The sequence below is a fragment of the Ostrinia furnacalis genome, unplaced genomic scaffold (genome assembly GCF_004193835.3).
Source record: "Ostrinia furnacalis isolate ACB-3 unplaced genomic scaffold, ASM419383v2 OfSCF0376, whole genome shotgun sequence".
Lineage (NCBI taxonomy): Eukaryota > Metazoa > Arthropoda > Insecta > Lepidoptera > Crambidae > Ostrinia > Ostrinia furnacalis.
Genome location: NW_021130615.1, coordinates 1 through 19,377, shown reverse-complemented (window position 1 = coordinate 19,377; position 19,377 = coordinate 1). Strand labels below are relative to the sequence as shown.

Genomic DNA, 19,377 nt, shown 5'->3' with positions numbered 1-19,377 from the left:
TGCGCCATGTCTCAACATAATCAACGCGAAATCCGGGTCAGTCTCGCTCGTGCAATAGTTACACAAACTTACCTCAATAACAGGACAGTTGCCAAAGTACGAAGTGAACAGCGTAGTGTCGACCGTGGCGGACATAAGAATGATCCGGAGATCCGGGTACGTGTGTGCCATGTCTCTGAGTAGGATCAACGCGAAATCTGTATCGGCATCTCGCTCGTGGACCTGTTATGAAAATAATAAGACACGTAAGTGAAATGTCTACAGCATGGAAAGTGTGTTTTAATCTGCTAAGTTTTAATGTGCCTAAAAATAAAAAAAACTAGTAAACTGTCATAAGAATACTGCCCCCAATAGTTGAAAGGGCGCAACTAATACTGTTAGCTATTCTTGAGTTTTACTCATATCCGAAAAAAAGTGTTAGATGCGCTTTTTCAACCATCGGGGGCAGAATACAGCTCTTATGGGTAAGATATTAATACATTAAATTTTATTGTTCCTTCAGGTAGGTGTAGGTGAGTAGAGCTTGAAACCTTGAAGAGATTTTGCCGTCGAAATGAAAAGGAAAACAATGATATGAGTACCAAATAGAATTGCTTAATTACTTAACAAAAATAATAAAAAGCTAAATAAAACCTTTCATCATTGAAAAACCTTGCTTCCTGCTTCACAGCAGTGGCGGTATTTTGATCCTTAACCACTTAAACTTACTTCATCGACAAGAACGTGACTGACGCCTCTCAAGCCACCTTCCAGTTTTCTCAGCAGAACACCCACAGTGCAGAACAATATTGATCCGTACGGCCTTGGCAATACGGACTCGAATCGCACCGAGTATCTGAGGACAAAATATTTGTAACAATCAAATAAAATACAGGATGAAGTTCTCAGATTACCAATGCACTCGTAGTACGTACTATATGCGCTCATTGCCATAATCAGCTTACTAATCTGAAAAGTAGGATTATTTTATTGAACTTGAACGTAAACGAACTAAAGTCGCTGACATAGCCCGACGGATGCAAGCTGAAGTGGCAATGGGCAGGGCACATAGCACGCTGAACGGATGGCGGATGAGGCAGCAAGGTTTTGGAATGGAGTTCATGTACTGGACGTCCACCAACAATGAGGACAGATTACCTCAAGGGTAGCATGAGAGCGCTGGTTACAATAAGCCGCTACCGTTCATCAGTGGGCATCCTGTAGCTGAAATGATGATGATGATGAAGCTCACCCCACACTATTACCCAGCTCCTCACAGCACCTGGAAACCACTGCGGAAGCTCATCTTTAACAGTGGATGTCCTGTGGCTAAAATGATGATGATGAAGCTTACCCAACACTTTTGCCTTGCTCCTCGCAGCATCTGGAAGCGTCATGTGGCTGAAATGATGCCGATGACTCACTTACCCCACACTGTTGCCCAGTTCGTTGGCCATTCGCTCGGCGACGCTTCTGTCCAGCAGTGGACATCCTGTGGCTGAAATGATGATGATGATGAAGCTCACCCCACACTATTTCCCAGTTCATTACGTCTTCCGACTCGTAGTCACCATTTGAGAACTTTTCTGCTTCAACTTCCATCAGTTCTACGAGCTAAGCCCCGCCCACTGCCACTTAAGTTTGGCAATTCTGCGGGCTGTGGAAGTTACTTCGGTTTTCCTGCGGATCTCACAACTAATCTAGACTCACCCCACACTATTCCCTAGCTCCTCGCAGCGCTCGTTGGCGACCCGCTCGGCGACGCTGACGGCGGATATTCGCCGCGGCTGCGTCACGAAGATGTTCGCCCACGCGCCTTGTCCGCTCGCTATGTAGTCGTCCAGTATGAATAGAGACTAGTCTACTATCCGTTCGCTTTAAGTTAGTTTGCCGCTGGCCATATGACGTCACTCGAAGGGAAGAGACACATTAATTGCGTTTAATCACTAACTAATTGCGTGTAATCGCGGTTGGGGGAGGGGACGCGCATTCCACGGACCGGCAAACTTAGCGCGAACGGGTAGTACAACGAAAGTAAACGAACTAAAGTCGCTGACCCGACGGATTCGCCTGCTAATGTGGCTATGTACAACTGATAGGGCAGCAAAGTTCTGGAATGCAAGTTATTTACGTGCTGGATGCAAGCTGCTACCAACTCATCATCATTGAGGGAAGCCTATGTTCATCAGTGGACGTCCTGTGGCTGAAATGATGATGATGACTCACTCACTCCACACTATTCCCTAGCTCCTCGCAGCGTTCGCTAGGCGACTCCTATATTCGGCAGTGAGCGTCCTATGACTGCAATGATGATGATGACTCACTTACCCCACACTGTTACCTATTCGCTCGGCGACACATATGTTCAGGAGTGCACGTCCTGTGTCTGGAATGGTGATGATGATGATGATGATGATGACTCACCCCACACTATTCCCTAGCTCCTCGCAGCGCTCGTTGGCGACCCGCTCGGCGACGCTGACGGCGGATATTCGCCGCGGCTGCGTCACGAAGATGTTCGCCCACGCGCCTTGTCCGCTCGCTATGTAGTCGTCCAGTATGAATTGGCACACCTGGACAGTTTACGATAAGCTTTGGGTATTCATTCTTTGAGATTACTTTGTTTAAGGATATACAGAGTGAGTCTTGATAAAGTGCAATATGAAAATAGGTGAAACTAGACCCATTTTTATCGAAGGAAAAAATGACAAGAAATATCTGAGACACACTGTATTTCATAAGTTAGAAGAGGTGTGATATCACCTAAGTGAATTGATTCGACATAAATGGACGTCTTATTTACTACTTGAACAATGCGGTTCTTTTTATTCATTTTGTGGACCTTTTTCACTCATATAAATAATCAAATCACCTGGGTTAGAGATGATAGGAAGACACCAAAAATGGCACTTTTTACAGGTGAAAATAGTGGAATAAACCACAAGGAGACGATGCTTCAAACCTTTATCCGGTGGTTGCAGAATTTTGTACTTTGGTAAGATAACATAAGGTTCAAAACTAATGAAAAATAAAGGGTTAACTAATATGACCAATATTTTCAGACTTGTCTTTTTACGGAACTTACCTGAGTAGTCTTGCCGCAGCCAGTGTTACCCCTGATGATGATGACCGGGTTCTCATTGATGGCGTCCATGATTTGAGACCGCATGCCAAATACAGGCAGGCTCTCTCTTTCACGTATACTATCCTATAACAACATCGTATGATTAGCTAAAGTATATCAGGTAAATTAGAACAATATAACATGTATTTAATTTGTAATTGATTATTGACTTCGCTGTATTGACTTGTAAAAACAGACTAATTATATTTTTACACGCCGAATATTGGTAAGACATGTTGATACTAACAAAACCTACTAATACCAAAAATATATTTCTGTATTGCAATATTGTCACACATGTTCTGGTAAATAAAAATATCTTTATGTAATTTTGTATTATTTACCTGATACAGCTGGCTGTTTTGACACAAATCGCGGTGACTCTTCTCCAGGTCAGAACTGATGTCATCCAGCGACATCTTGGCTAGTGGACCTTCATCTGTAGAGCAAGAAATTTTTATGAATTTTAATATTTAAGTTTCGAGTTTTTTAGTTACAAGTTTTTAGACTTTTAGTTAACTAAGAAGTTAGTTTTAGAGGTTAGAAGAAATGCCACAGCACGTAGTTATGGAAAGAGTGAATAGGCACTTACAGGGCAGATATGTACCATCCTAGACTGCATCCCACTTAACATCAGGTGCGTTTGTGGTCATGATACCTGCCTTGTTATGCATAAAAAAAAAACAGGAGCGTGGTAGACCAACAGGCGTGAATTCTCCAATCTTCAGCATCACTGCTGGTAGCTATGCAAATGCTGTATGGAGGCAGAAGAAAAGCCACAGTACTTGCTCATGGAATGCAGAAGTGAGGTAAATCAACAGGCCCAAATTCTCCAAGTTCCAGCATCACTGCCGGAAGCCTGTAGTGGCCTGGACAAGCTGTCGCGTGTTGGTTGGATAAGAAAGAAAACCAAAAATCCCGCACAATGACCCAAAAGAAGGCTAAGTGCGGATACAGCCCAGTCAAACTGAACATCCCATTCCTCTATAAAACAATTGACTTACTCTCCAGGTGCTGGTCCAGCTATAAGACGTCATCACTGTTCCTGTCCTATTTTCAAGCTGTCTTCTTCTGGTAACACGTTGGAAATCTTCCTGTCCCTCTATAAATACTGACTCACCAATATTGCAGCTCGTCCAGGGGTTCCAGTTAGCTTGGGGCGGGGACCACGAGACCACGCCCCCGGGCGTAGGCCGCGCCTCTCTCATCGCTCGCACGCGGTCCAGTTATAATATGGTCACCACCGTCTTCCCGTCTTGTTCAAGGCTGCTTTCCTTCAGCTAAATGTTGGACGTCTTATCCTATCCTTCTATAAAACAGTCGACTCACCAATGTTTTCCAGGCTTAGGTCCCGTCTTAACCAGCGCGCTTTATTTTATTTACACTATTTTCAGACAGCTTTCTGGCCCCGCTCTTACTGTCTTGCTCGAGACTTTTCAAAAAGCTCTTCTTCATCTAAGAGCTGGACGTTTTATCTCATTCTTCAATAAACAATTGACTTATCAATGTTATACGCAGTCCAGGTATCCGTCCAGCTATTAGATGGTCACAACTTCTTGGCCAAGGCAGCTCTCCTTCAGCTAAATATTGGGATGGGAGGGATATATCCCTAATTGACTTATAGATGTTACATGCAGTCAAGTCGTTGGTCCAGTTGTCTTCACTGTTTTCTCGTTTCGGTCCAGGCAGCTCTTCAGCTAAAAATTGGAAGTTTTTTATCCCTCTATTAATACGGACTCACCAATATTACAGCTCGTCCAGGGGTTCCAGTTGGCTTGGGGCGGGGACCACGAGACCACGCCCCCGGGCGTCGGCCGCGCCTCCCGCATCGCTCGCACGCGGTCCAGTTGTAATATGGTCACTACCGTCTTCCCGTCTTGACTAAGACGTTAGTTTGCACTATGTCAGGCAACCCCATGTGTGATAGACAGCCTATTGTGCGAAGGCTGTATGGAGGCAGAAGAAACGCCATAGCACATGCTTATGGAATGCAGGAGCGTGGTCGATCAAAAGGCCCAAACTCTTCAATTTCCAGCATCACTGCCGGAAGCCTGTAGTGGCCTGGACAAGCTGTCGCGTGTTGGTTGGATAAGAAAGAAAACCAAAAATCCCGTACAATGACCCAAAAGAAGGCTAAGTGCGGATACAGTCAAACTGAACATCCCATTCCTCTATAAAACAATTGACTTACTATCCAGGTGCTGGTCCAGCTATAAGATAGTCATCACTGTTATACCTGTACTATTTTCAGGCTGTCTTCTTCCGGTTACACGTTGGAAATCTTCCTGTCCCTCTATAAATACTGACTCACAAATATTGCAGCTCGTCCAGGGGTTCCAGTTGGCTTGGGGCGGGGACCACGAGACCACGCCCCCGGGCGTCGGCCGCGCCTCCCGCATCGCTCGCACGCGGTCCAGTTGCAATATGGTCACCACCGTCTTCCCGTCTTGTTCAAGGCTGCTTTCCTTCAGCTAAATGCAGGACGTCATATCCTATCCCTCTATAAAACAGTCGACTCACCAATGTTGCGCCCAGGCTTAGGTCCCATCTTGACCAGGACGCTAATTTGAACTATTTTCAGACAGCTTTCAGGCCCCACTCTGCCTATCTTGCTCAAGACTTCAAACAGCTCTTCCTCATCTAAGAGCTGGACGTTTTATCTCATTCTTCAATAAACAATTGACCTACCAATATTACACGCAATCCAGGAGTCTGTCCAGCTGTACGATAGACTTCACGATCTTTCCATTTTAGCCATAGCAGTTCTTCGTCAGCTAAATATTGGAGAAGCTATATCCCACCCCTTTATAAAACCTAATTAACTCATATATTATGTTACATGCAGTCAAGGCGTTGGTCCAGTTGTCTTCACTGTTTTCTCGTTTCGGTCAAGGCAGCTCTCCAGCTAAAAATTGGAAGTTTTTTATCCCTCTATTAATACGGACTCACCAATATTACAGCTCGTCCAGGGGTTCCAGTTGGCTTGGGGCGGGGACCACGAGACCACGCCCCCGGGCGTCGGCCGCGCCTCCCGCATCGCTCGCACGCGGTCCAGTTGTNCGCGAAAAAAAAAAGACGCCGACGCTCGATTTATTGTGGGCAAAAGAAGGAAAGCGCTGCCCGCTCGTTGCCCGCTCCCGCGCCGCTGTTTTCGAAAACCGGTCTATTTGATTTTACGCATAAGATCCTGCCGCTCCCGCGCCGCCGCCGCTCCCGCCCCGCTGCCCGCTAAACTCGAGGCTGAGGCCTAACTGTATGTCCGTATCTAGGGATGGAGCTGGCGATTACAAGAAGAACCGTTAAAGCTGTAGCTAACTATGAACCTACCAAAAATACATAAAAAAGTTTAACGTATTTCCGTTTTGATGAAAATACATAGGCCCCATAAGATAGATTAATGCCCGTTTTCACCATCAATCCCTAATTTTTAAGTGACCCCTATGGTAACACATAACAGGAATTTGTTTTCATAGGGGTGACTTAAAATTAGGAATTGATGGTGAAAACAGGCATAACACTTTTATATTAGGAAAAACTAATAAATGGAACCTAGGAAAAACCTCGTAAGTCACTCTTGACGTTTTTTCTCCAAACTATCACTTTAACGACTTTCTTTTAGGCGGACAAATCAGCAGACTTACCTCAATAACAGGACAGTTGCCAAAGTAAGAGGTAAAGAGCGTAGTGTTACAGAATAATAATAAGTACTACGTACAGAAGTTTTACTTTGCGAAGGTATTTAAAAAAATGTATGCTTAATGTCATTAACAATATGGTATAATTTAGCCTGTCTCAAGAGTCAAGCACCATTTTGTTGACAAACGTCAGTGATCGGTACTGCGCCGAAGCTATAGGGCTGACTTCGGTAAAATGATGTGACGTAAGGTGCCAAACTGCGGAAAATGGCGGAGGAAATACATGATTTAGCATGAATTATCATGAATAATATTAACTACTTATTTACCTCCCAGTGTCTAGAGGCAACTTAAAAAAGTACATTCTGTGTTTTTATTATTATTTAGGTAGTTAAATACTGCACAGTATTTAGTACACCATTTTCTTTATTTTTTTCCATCATACACAAGAATACGCGTGCGTGAGTCAATGTTCGCTCGTATGTGAGGCCTTGTCGAATAGTACTCTTGTAGGGGGCAATCGTGCGTGTTTTGTTTTCGATGTAAACTCGCGGAGATGAACAGGCCTGGTAAAACGAATAAATGGAACCTAAGAATAACCTCGTAAGTCATTTTTTATGTTTTTTTTTTAAACTTTCACTTTAACGACTTTCTTTTAAAGTCTGAAACGAACACTTACCTCAATAACAGGACAGTTGCCAAAGTACGAAGTGAACAGCGTAGTGTCGACTGTGGCGGACATGAGAATGATCCGGAGATCCGGGTACGTGTGTGCCATGTCTCTGAGTAGGATCAACGCGAAATCCGTATCGGCGTCTCGCTCGTGGACCTTTTATAGAAAAAAAATACACTTATGAGACTGAAGAGTCTACAGAAGTAAAATATAGGACAGGACATCGGACTATAATTTTTTGTAGCAAAATACAACCTAATACGACTACATAATATGTTTAGCTGGACGTGCTATTCATACGAACATTAAAAAATTACTGTAAGAGTGGTAAAACATTTTTTATTAAAAACCGTGAAAATTGTATTGGCCGAGTTTTGCTCGAAATCTCGAACAGACTTTGCTGTCGAAAAACAAAGAAAACTAACAACTTATAAAGCTTAGTTTAACTTACTTCATCGACAAGAACGTGACTGACGCCTCTCAAGCCACCCTCCAGTTTTCTCAGCAAAACACCGACAGTGCAGAACAATATCGAACCGTACGGCCTTGGCAATACGGACTCGAATCGCACCGAGTATCTGTGGACAAAACATTTTTAACAATCAAATAAAATACAGGATGAAGTTTAGTCTATTTTTATTAATCATTAACAGTAGGATATTTTTCAAATTAGAGAACTGAATTGTAATTGGGTGCACATATCACGAATAACAGATAGCCGATGGACCGGCAAGGTTTTGGTTTTGGATTAGAGATCCCCGCAAGCGCCGCGTAAGTAGAACCCACAAGGTAGACAAACGAAGTTATAAAGTTAACAGGAAAGCGCTGCATGAAGGCCGCTACCAACCGGCCAATCTAGGAATTATTGGGGATCCTAGTTCAGCAGTGGACGTCCAATGGCTGAAATGATGATAACGATGACTCACTTACCCCAAACTATTGCCCAGTTCGTTGGCCATTCGCTTGGCGACGCCTATGTTCAGGAGTGCACGTCCTGTAGCTGAAATGATGATGATGAAGCTTACCCAACACTTTTGCCTTGCTCCTCGCAGCATCTGGAAGCGTCATGTGGCTGAAATGATGCCGATGACTCACTTACCCCACACTGTTGCCCAGTTCGTTGGCCATTCGCTCGGCGACGCTTATGTCCAGCAGTGGACATCCTGTGGCTGAAATGATGATGATGATGAAGCTCACCCCACACTATTTCCCAGTTCATTACGTCTTCCGACCCGTAGTCACCATTTGAGAACTTTTCTGCTTCAACTTCCATCAGTTCTACGAGCTAAGCCCCGCCCACTGCCACTTAAGTTGGCAATTCTGCGGGCTGTGGAAGTTACTTCGGTTTTCCTGCGGATCTCACAACTAATCTAGACTCACCCCACACTATTCCCTAGCTCCTCGCAGCGCTCGGCGACGTCTATGTTCAGCAGTGGACGTCCTATGACTGTAATGATGACGATGACTCACTCACTCCACACTATTCCCTAGCTCCTCGCAGCGTTCGCTCGCCAACGCCTATATTCAGCAGTGGGCGTCCTATGACTGCAATGATGATGATGACTCACTTACCCCACACTGTTACCTATTCGCTCGGCGACACATATGTTCAGGAGTGCACGTCCTGTGGCTGAAATGAAAATGATGATGACTCACTCACCCCACACTATTCCCTAGCTCCTCGCAGCGCTCGTTAGCCACTCTCTCGGCGACGCTCATATCGGTCCACCCAGTGGAAAGTCTGCCAACATTACGTCTTCCGACCCGTAGCCACCATTTGACAACTTTTCTGCTTCAACTTCCATCAGTTCTACGAGCTAAGCCCCGCCCACTGCCACTAAACTTAAGTGGCAGTGGGCGGGGCTTAGCAATTCTGCGGGCTGTGCCGGCTACTTCGGTTTTCCTGCGGATCAACTAATCTAGACTCACCCCACACTATTCCCTAGCTCCTCGCAGCGCTCGTTGGCGACCCGCTCGGCGACGCTGACGGCGGATATTCGCCGCGGCTGCGTCACGAAGATGTTCGCCCACGCGCCCTGTCCGCTCGCCACGTAGTCGTCCAGTATGAATAGAGACTAGACTACAACGAACGTAAACGAACTAAAGTCACTGACCCGACGGATTCGCCTGCTAATGTGACAACTGATAGGGCAGCAAAGTTCTGGAATGCAAGTTATTTACGTGCTGGATGCAAGCTGCTACCAACTCATCATCATTGAGGGAAGCCTATGTTCATCAGTGGATGTCCTGTGGCTGAAATGATGATGATGAAGCCTACCCAACACTTATGCCTTGCTCCTTGCAGCATCTGGAAGCGTCCTGTGACTGTAATGATGATGATGATGACACACTCACCCCACACTATTGCCCAGTTCGTTGGCCATTCGCTCGGCGACGCTTATGTCCAGCAGTGGACATCCTGTGGCTGAAATGATTATGATGATGACTCACTCACCCCACACTATTCTTTAGCTCTCCGCAGCGCTCGGCGACGTCTATGTTCAGCAGTGGACGTCCTATGACTGTAATGATGATTATGACTCACTCGCCCCACACTGTTGCCCAGTTCGTTGGCCATTCGCTCGGTGACACATATGTTCAGGAGTGCACGTCCTGTAGCTGAAATGATGACGATGATGATGACTCACCCCACACTATTCCCTGTAGTTGCAATGATGATAATGATAATGAAGCTAACCCTACGCTATTGCCCAGTTCGTTGGCCATTCGCTCAGCGACGCCTATATTCAGGAGTGGACATCCTGTAGCTAAAATGATGATGATGACTCACTCACCCCACACTCTTCCCTAGCTCCTGTGGTTAAAATGATGATGATGATGATGATGAAGCTAACCCCACACTGTTGCCCAGTTCGTTGGTCATTCCGTCGGCGACGCCTATATTCATCAGTGGGCGTCCTGTAGCTAAAAAGGTGATGATGATGACTCAACTCACCCTACACTATTCCCTAGCTCCTCGCAGCGCTCGTTGGCGACCCGCTCGGCGACGCTCATATCGGTCCACTCAGTGGGAGGTCTGCCAACTTTACGTCTTCCGACCCGTAGTCACCATTTGAGAACTTTTCTGCTTCAACTAATCTAGACTCACCCCACACTATTCCCTAGCTCCTCGCAGCGCTCGGCGACGTCTATGTTCAGCAGTGGACGTCCTATGACTGTAATGATGACGATGACTCACTCACTCCACACTATTCCCTAGCTCCTCGCAGCGTTCGCTAGGCAACGCCTATATTCAGCAGTGGGCGTCCTATGACTGCAATGATGATGATGACTCACTTACCCCACACTGTTACCCATTCGCTCGGCGACACATAATGTTCAGGAGTGCACGTCCTGTGTCTGGAATGGTGATAATGATGATGATGATGATGATGATGATGACTCACCCCACACTATTCCCTAGCTCCTCGCAGCGTTCGCTAGGCAACGCCTATATTCAGCAGTGGGCGTCCTATGACTGCAATGATGATGATGACTCACTTACCCCACACTGTTACCCATTCGCTCGGCGACACATATGTTCAGGAGTGCACGTCCTGTGTCTGGAATGGTGATGATGATGATGATGATGATGACTCACCCCACACTATTCCCTAGCTCCTCGCAGCGCTCGTTGGCGACCCGCTCGGCGACGCTGACGGCGGATATTCGCCGCGGCTGCGTCACGAAGATGTTCGCCCACGCGCCTTGTCCGCTTGCTATGTAGTCGTCCAGGATGAATTGGCACACCTGGACAGTTTACAATAAGTTTTGGGTATTCATTCTTTGAGATTACTTTGAATAATGATATACTGTGTGAGTCTTGATAAAGTGCCAAGAAATTAGACCCATTTTGTCAAAGAAAAAAATGACAAAAAATATCAGAGACTCCTACCGTATTTCATAAGTTAGAAGAGGTGTGATATCACCTAAGTGAATTGATTCGACATAAATGGACGTCTTATTTACTACTTGAACAGTGTGATTCCTTTTATTCATTTTTTGTGGACCTTTTTCACTCATATAAATAATCAAATCACCTGGGTTAGAGATGATAGGAAGACACCAAAAATGGCACTTTTTACAGGTGAACATAGTGGAATAAACCACAAGGAGACGATGCTTCAAACCTTTATCCGGTGGTTGCAGAATTTTGTACTTTGGTAAGATAACATAAAGTTCAAAACTAATGAAAAATAAAGTAATTAACTGATATGACAACTATTTTCAGACTTGTCTTTTTACGGAACTTACCTGAGTAGTCTTGCCGCAGCCAGTGTTACCCCTGATGATGATGACCGGGTTCTCATTGATGGCGTCCATGATTTGAGACCGCATGCCGAATACTGGCAAGCTCTCTCTTTCACGTATACTATCCTATAACAACATTGCATGATTAGCTAAAGAATATCAGGTGAATTAGAACAATATACCATGTATTTAATTTGTATTTTTTCTAATTCAGTATCGATTATTGACTTCGCTGTATTGACTTGTAAAACAGACTAAATATAATTTTTACACGCCGAATATCGGTAAGACATGTTGATACTAACAAAACCTACTAACACCAAAAATATATTTAATTGTCACATATGTGTCTGGTAAATAAAGATATCTTAATTTTTATCTTTATGTAATTTTGTATTATTTACCTGATACAGCTGGCTGTTTTGACACAAATCGCGGTGACTCTTCTCCAGGTCAGAACTGATGTCATCCAGCGACATCTTGGCTAGTGGACCCTCATCTGTAGAGCAAGAAAATGTTATATGAATTTTAATATTTACGTTTCGAGTTTTTTAGTTACAAGTTTTTAGACTTTTAGTTAACTAACATGTTAGTTTTAGAGGTCAGAAGGAATGCTATAGCACGTGGTTATGGAAAGCAGGAGCGTGGTAAATCAACGGGCCATCACTGCCGGAAGCCTGCAGTGTTCTGGACAAGCTATTTGCGTTTTGGGGCGATCCGGGTTAGTTGGAGAAGGAAGAGAACCACAAATCATGCCACGCAACGGCCTAACAGAGGGCTACGTGCTGATAAAACCCAGTCAAACTAATAAATTGACCCCACTCCCCTATAAAGCAATCGAGTTACTAATGTTACAGTCAGTCCAGGTGCCAGTCCAGTCAAGTCGTTGGTCCAGTTGTCTTCACTGTCTTCTCGTTTCGGTCAAGGCAGCTCTTCAGGTAAACATTTGAAGTACGTTTTATCTCATTCTTCAATAAACAATTGACTTACCAATGTTACACGCAGTCCAGGTATCCGTCCAGCTATTAGATGGTCACAACTTCTTGGCCAAGGCAGCTCTCTTTCAGCTAAATATTGGGAGGGATATATCCCACCTCTTTATAAAACCTAATTGACTTACAAATATTACATGCAGTCAAGAAGTTGGTCCAGCTGTCAACACTGTCTTCCTTCTTGACCAAGACTCAGCTAAATGATGGATATTCTATACCTCTGACTCACCAATACTATATCCCGTCTGGCCACAGCAGGCATAGCTGTGAGATAATTACCATTGTCTTTTCGTCTTAACCTAGCTCTCTTTCAGTTAAATACTGACTCACCAATATTACAGCTCGTCCAGGGGTTCCAGTTGGCTTGGAGCGGGGACCACGAGACCACGCCCCCGGGCGTCGGCCGCGCCTCCCGCATCGCTCGCACGCGGTCCAGCTGTAATATGGTCACCACCGTCTTCCCGTCTTGACTAAGACGCTAGTTTGCACTATTGTCAGGCAACCCCATGTGTGATAGACAGCCTACTATGCAAAGGCTGTATAGAGGCAGAAGAAACGCCACAGCACGAGCTTATGGAATGCAGGAGCGTGGTCGATCAAAAGGCCCAGACTCTTCAATTTCCAGCATCAATGCTGGAAGCCTGTAGTGGCCTGGACAAGCTGTCGCGTGTTGGTTGGATAAGAAAGAAAACCAAAAATCCCGCACAATGACCCAAAAGAAGGCTAAGTGCGGACACAGCCCAGTCAAACTGAACATCCCATTCCTCTATAAAACAATTGACTTATTCTCCAGGTGTCGGTCCAGCTACAAGATAGTCATCACTCTTCCTGTCCTATTTTCAGGCTGTCTTCTTCTGGTTACACGTTGGAAATCTTCCTATCCCTCTTTAAATATAGACTCACCAATATTGCAGCTCGTCCAGGGGTTCCAGTTGGCTTGGGGCGGGGACCACGAGACCACGCCCCCCGGGCGTAGGCCGCGCCTCTCTCATCGCTCGCACGCGGTCCAGTTATAATATGGTCACCACCGTCTTCCCGTCTTGTTCAAGGCTGCTTTCCTTCAGCTAAATGTTGGACGTCTTATCCTATCCCTCTATAAAACAGTCGAATCACCAATGTTGCGCCCAGGCTTAGGTCCCGTCTTAACCAGGACGCTAATTTGTACTATTTTCAGACAGCTTTCAGGCCCCACTCTTCCTGTCTTGCTCAAGACTTCAAACAGCTCTTCTTCATCAAAGAGCTGGACGTTTTATCTCATTCTTCAATAAACAATTGACTTACCAATGATACACGTAATCCAGGTGTCGGTCCAACTGTAGAGTCTTCCCGGTGTTTCTATTTTGGCCAAGGCAGCTATCCTTCAGCTAAATATTGGGAGGGATATATCCAACCTCTTTATAAAACCTAATTGACTAACAGATGTTACATGCAGTCAAGTCGTAGGTCCAGTTGTCTTCACTGTTTTCTCGTTTCGGTCAAGGCAGCTCTTCAGCTAAAAATTGGAAGTTTTTTATCCCTCTATTAATACGGACTCACCAATATTACAGCTCGTCCAGGGGTTCCAGTTGGCTTGGGGCGGAGACCACGAGACCACGCCCCCGGGCGTCGGCCGCGCCTCCCGCATCGCTCGCACGCGGTCCAGTTGCAATATGGTCACCACCGTCTTCCCGTCTTGTTCAAGGCTGCTTTCCTTCAGCTAAATGTTGGACGTCTTATCCTATCCCTCTATAAAACAGTCGACTCACCAATGTTGTGCCCAGGCTTAGGTCTCGTCTTAACCAGGACGCTAATTTGCACTATTTTCAGACAGCTTTCAGGCCCCACTTTTCCTGTCTTGCTCAAGACTTTTCAAACAGCTCTTCTTCATCTAAGAGCTGGACGTTTTATCTCATTCTTCAATAAACACTTGACTTACCAATGTTACACGCAGTCCAGGTGTCGGTCCAACTGTAGAGTCTTCCCGGTGTTTCTACTTTGGCCAAGGCAGCTCTCCTTCAGCTGAATATTGGAAGGGGCTATATCCCATCCCTCTTTAAAACCTAATTGACTTACAGAGTTACTGAGTTACTTGTAGTCAAGTCGTTGATCCAGCTGTCACCACTGTCTTCCGTCTTGAACTAGGCTCAGCTAAATAATGGACCATTCTATACCTCTATATCCACCAGACCTTGGTCTAACTGTGAGATAGTTACCACTGCCTTTTCGTCTTAACCTAGCTCTCCTTAAGTTAAATACTGACTCACCAATGTTACAGCTCGTCCAGGGGTTCCAGTTGGCTTGGGGCGGGGACCACGAGACCACGCCCCCGGGCGTCGGCCGCGCCTCCCGCATCGCTCGCACGCGGTCCAGTTGTAATATGGTCACCACCGTCTTCCCGTCTTGGCCTTCAGATTGTTGGACGTTGGCGTTGTTCACATCTACTGGCTCGATTTCCAACTCTGAAACAAAAGGGAAACACATTTTTGAATCTAAAGCCTGGTCCGTGAGCTCGTAGAATCCCGTCCAATGACCCCAAGCTACCCATCCCTATCGCTCGCGCGTAATTATGTTGCTGTCGCGACTGTGCGACGGGCGCCCGCAGTGAGTGTGCGAGCGCGACAGCAACATTCATTCATCATTTCAGCGATAGTAGGCCGTCCATTGCTGAACATAGGCCTCCCCCAATGATTTCCACAATGGCCGGTTGGAAGCGGCCTGCATTCAGCGCCTTCCTGCTACATTTTTGAGGTCGTCAGTCCGTCATCCTGCGCTTTCCGGTATGTGGCCTCCACTCCAGAACCTTGCTGCCCCATCGGTCGTCAGTTCTACGTACTATGTGCCCTGCTAAATCCATTACTGTACTTCAATTTTTGTTTTGAGAATAAATTGTTTTACACACTAACCTCGTAAGGTGTCTTCAAGTTTCGCTTCAAGTTCTGGACTGATCGCCACTGGGTATGGTTTCATCAGACCTTCTCCGCTCCTGAAATTGTGATCAAATGTTAAAATAGACCAATGATAAGGCACTTGTGTTAGTGATGGCGCTTATTTCCTAATTTAACAGAAAAACACTGCAGACAGCAATCCAATGCATACCAGTGAACAACTCCTGTCTGTGCTATCGCATATTTTGCTGCCTTACTTATTATCTAGGTACATAATTTTTTCTCTTTCCTTCTCGTATCCTCGCAGCTTCGAAGTCGTTCGTTTACGGATGATAGCGTAGAAGTCATCCACACGCGCTTCCGCGAACAATGCGAACATAGATGAAGCACTGCAGAACCTTGATAGCCCCATCAGAATCCTGAAGGCATTGTTGTACTGGACCCTGAGAGCGTTACCTATAACGCTAAAGACTTATCTTTTGCAACAGACGGCGTGAAGTCACACCACAGGCTGCAGGTGTCAAATGTTTGACAGAATGCCTTATAGACAAGGTTATTATTTCAACAATTACCTGTCTTTCTTCAAAGTGCCGCTAAAAGCTTCGATAACTCCAAGATGGTAATGCTGCCTAACCAACGACAAGGCACAAACTCCAGCGCTTATCAGTGAACTCCTTTGTGATATAGCATTTGCTGCTTTACCAATGTCTATAGATTGTTTCATCCACGAAGACGCGCCCCACGAATTTTTGGTCGAGGGAAGCGCGGGGTGCGGGGAGTTAGATCCGAGCAATCCGAGCGGCATTATTGTAGTGTGCGTGTGCACTCATGGATGATTTAGCGTGTATATTCAAACATTAGCGGAAGAATGGTGGGGCGGTCTTCGTGGATGAAACGATCTATACACAAGGTTATTCTTTCAACAATTACCTGTCTTTCTTCAAAGTGCCGCTGAAAGCTTCGATAACTCCAAGATGGTACAGCTGCCTAACCAACGACAAAGCACAAGATCCAGCGCTTATCAGTGAACTCTTTTGTGCTATAGCATTTGCTGCTTTACCAATGTCTTACGATTGTTTCATCCATGAAGACGCGCCCCACGAATTTTTGGTCGAGGGAAGCGCGGGGTGCGGGGAGTTAGATCCGAGCAATCCGAGCGGCATTATTGTAGTGTGCGTGTGCACTCATGGATGATTTAGCGTGTATATTCAAACATTAGCGGAAGAATGGTGGGGCGGTCTTCGTGGATGAAACGATCTATACACAAGGTTATTCTTTCAACAATTACCTGTCTTTCTTCAAAGTGCCGCTGAAAGCTTCGATAACCCCAAGATGGTAATGCTGCCTAACCAACGAAAAGGCACAAAATCCAGCGCTTATCAGTGAACTCTTTTGTGCTATAGCATTTGCTGCTTTACCAATGTCTTAGATCGTTTCATCCACGAAGACGCGCCCCACGAATTTTTGGTCGAGGGAAGCGCGGGGTGCGGGGAGTTAGATCCGAGCAATCCGAGCGGCATTATTGTAGTGTGCGTGTGCACTCATGGATGATTTAGCGTGTATATTCAAACATTAGCGGAAGAATGGTGGGGCGGTCTTCGTGGATGAAACGATCTATACACAAGGTTATTCTTTCAACAATTACCTGTCTTTCTTCAAAGTGCCGCTGAAAGCTTCGATAACCCCAAGATGGTAATGCTGCCTAACCAACGAAAAGGCACAAAATCCAGCGCTTATCAGTGAACTCTTTTGTGCTATAGCATTTGCTGCTTTACCAATGTCTTAGATCGTTTCATCCACGAAGATGCGCCCCACGAATTTTTGGTCGAGGGAAGCGCGGGGTGCGGGGAGTTAGATCCGAGCAATCCGAGCGGCATTATTGTAGTGTGCGTGTGCACTCATGGATGATTTAGCGTGTATACTCAAACATTAGCGAAAGAATAGAGGGGCGCTTTTCGTGGATGAAACGATCTATACACAAGGTTATTCTTTCAACAATTACCTGTCTTTCTTCAGAGTGCCGCTAAAAGCTTCGATAACTCCAAGATGGTACAGCTGCCTAACCAACGACAAAGCACAAGATCCAGCGCTTATCAGTGAACTCTTTTGTGCTATAGCATTTGCTGCTTTACCAATGTCTTACGATTGTTTCATCCATGAAGACGCGCCCCACGAATTTTTGGTCGAGAGAAGCGCGGGGTGCGGGGAGTTAGATCCGAGCAATCCGAGCGGCATTATTGTAGTGTGCGTGTGCACTCATGGATGAATTAGCGTGTATACTCAAACATTAGCGGAAGAATGGTGGGGCGCTCTTCGTGGATGAAACGATCTATATGTCACCGTAAAATTGTGGATTCCGTCAGATTATAATCTGACGTAGTTAAATTACAATCTAACCTAACCTAACCCACTGTTAGTTAACAATCTAACGCGTTATATTATAAACTGACAGAGTTCACAATTTCACGTTGACATATACACAAGGTTGTTCTTTCAACAATTACCTGTCTTTCTTCAAAGTCCCGCTGAAAGCTTCGATAACCCCAAGATGGTATAGCTGTCTAACCAACGACAAAGCACAAGACTTGCTAGCGGTCTGCTTGTTCGAAGCCGTCTCGCGCCCTGTCACGTTGCGCCCGAGTTGGCGGACGTATATGGTCATCTCACAGCAGAAACTTCTGTAGGCATAGAATAATAATAAGTACTACGTACAGAAGTTTTACTTCGCGAAGGTATTTACTCAATACTCAATACTTTTATTGCATAACCACATTAGCATTCACATTTATAGGTCTTACAATTTAGGCAGTTATACAATGTGGACCCAGTTAGGGCACAGCAACTTTAGGAAGGAGACAGAACGACGATCTTACTAGTCAAAAGAAATTAATGTAAAAATTGAGTTTGGTGGAAATGTCATTATTAAACGTTTCGATAATTATAAAATAAAGTTAGAATTAATGAATTATTAAAAATGGAAAAATATTGTTAAAATGTCATGCTAATTATTGTCAAGTGTTGAAATGTCATGTTAAATATCAAGTGGTAAGCAGTTAGGTCCTACTAATTTATTATTCAGGTCAACATTAATAAATAATAACCTAAAAATCCTTAAATGTCAAGAAATTTTCAAAATAAATATAAATAAATATGTGTATAAATTAAATAATGTCAAAAATGTAAAATCATGTCAAAAATGTAAAATCATGTCAAAAATGTAAAATCATGTCAAAAATGTAAAATCAATACTCAATACTCAATACTTTTATTGCATAACCACATTAGCATTCACATTTATAGGTCTTACAATTTAGGCAGTTATACAATGTGGACCCAGTTAGGGCACAGCAACTTTAGGAAGGAGACAGAACGACGATCTTACTAGTCAAAAGAAATTAATGTACAAATTGAGTTTGGTGGAAATGTCATTATTAAACGTTTCGATAATTATAAAATAAAGTTAGAATTAATGAATTATTAAAAATGGAAAAATATTGTTAAAATGTCATGCTAATTATTGTCAAGTGTTGAAATGTCATGTTAAATATCAAGTGGTAAGCAGTTAGGTCCTACTAATTTATTATTCAGGTCAACATTAATAAATAATAACCTAAAAATCCTTAAATGTCAAGAAATTTTCAAAATAAATATAAATAAATATGTGTATAAATTAAATAATGTCAAAAATGTAAAATCATGTCAAAAATGTAAAATCATGTCAAAAATGTAAAATCATGTCAAAAATGTAAAAACATGTCAAAATGTTAAATCATGTCAAAAACTTATCGTCTAAAAATTCTTTCAAATTAATTTAAATTAATTTAAAAAAATGTATGCTCAATGTCATTAACAATATGGT

General features: G+C 44.3%; 1 protein-coding gene across 1 annotated transcript in view; it reads right to left on the bottom strand.

Moving 5' to 3' along the window:
• Positions 1-18,197, bottom strand: part of LOC114361915 (dosage compensation regulator-like) — a gene marked incomplete at its 3' end in the record, with an annotated part of 30,832 nt that extends 12,635 nt beyond the window's left edge. The window contains exons 1-15 of the mRNA XM_028317136.1: positions 18,023-18,197; positions 15,537-15,616; positions 14,898-15,092; positions 12,067-12,161; positions 11,666-11,788; positions 11,013-11,161; positions 7,863-7,989; positions 7,418-7,567; positions 5,411-5,574; positions 4,845-4,984; positions 3,448-3,542; positions 3,065-3,187; positions 2,404-2,552; positions 709-835; positions 73-222 (exon numbers count right to left, since the gene is read on the bottom strand). Coding sequence (XP_028172937.1) covers positions 73-222; positions 709-835; positions 2,404-2,552; positions 3,065-3,187; positions 3,448-3,542; positions 4,845-4,984; positions 5,411-5,574; positions 7,418-7,567; positions 7,863-7,989; positions 11,013-11,161; positions 11,666-11,788; positions 12,067-12,161; positions 14,898-15,092; positions 15,537-15,616; positions 18,023-18,180 — 2,025 coding nt within the window. The remainder of the gene's footprint in view (positions 1-72; positions 223-708; positions 836-2,403; positions 2,553-3,064; positions 3,188-3,447; positions 3,543-4,844; positions 4,985-5,410; positions 5,575-7,417; positions 7,568-7,862; positions 7,990-11,012; positions 11,162-11,665; positions 11,789-12,066; positions 12,162-14,897; positions 15,093-15,536; positions 15,617-18,022) is intronic.
• Positions 18,198-19,377: the final 1,180 nt, after the last annotated feature.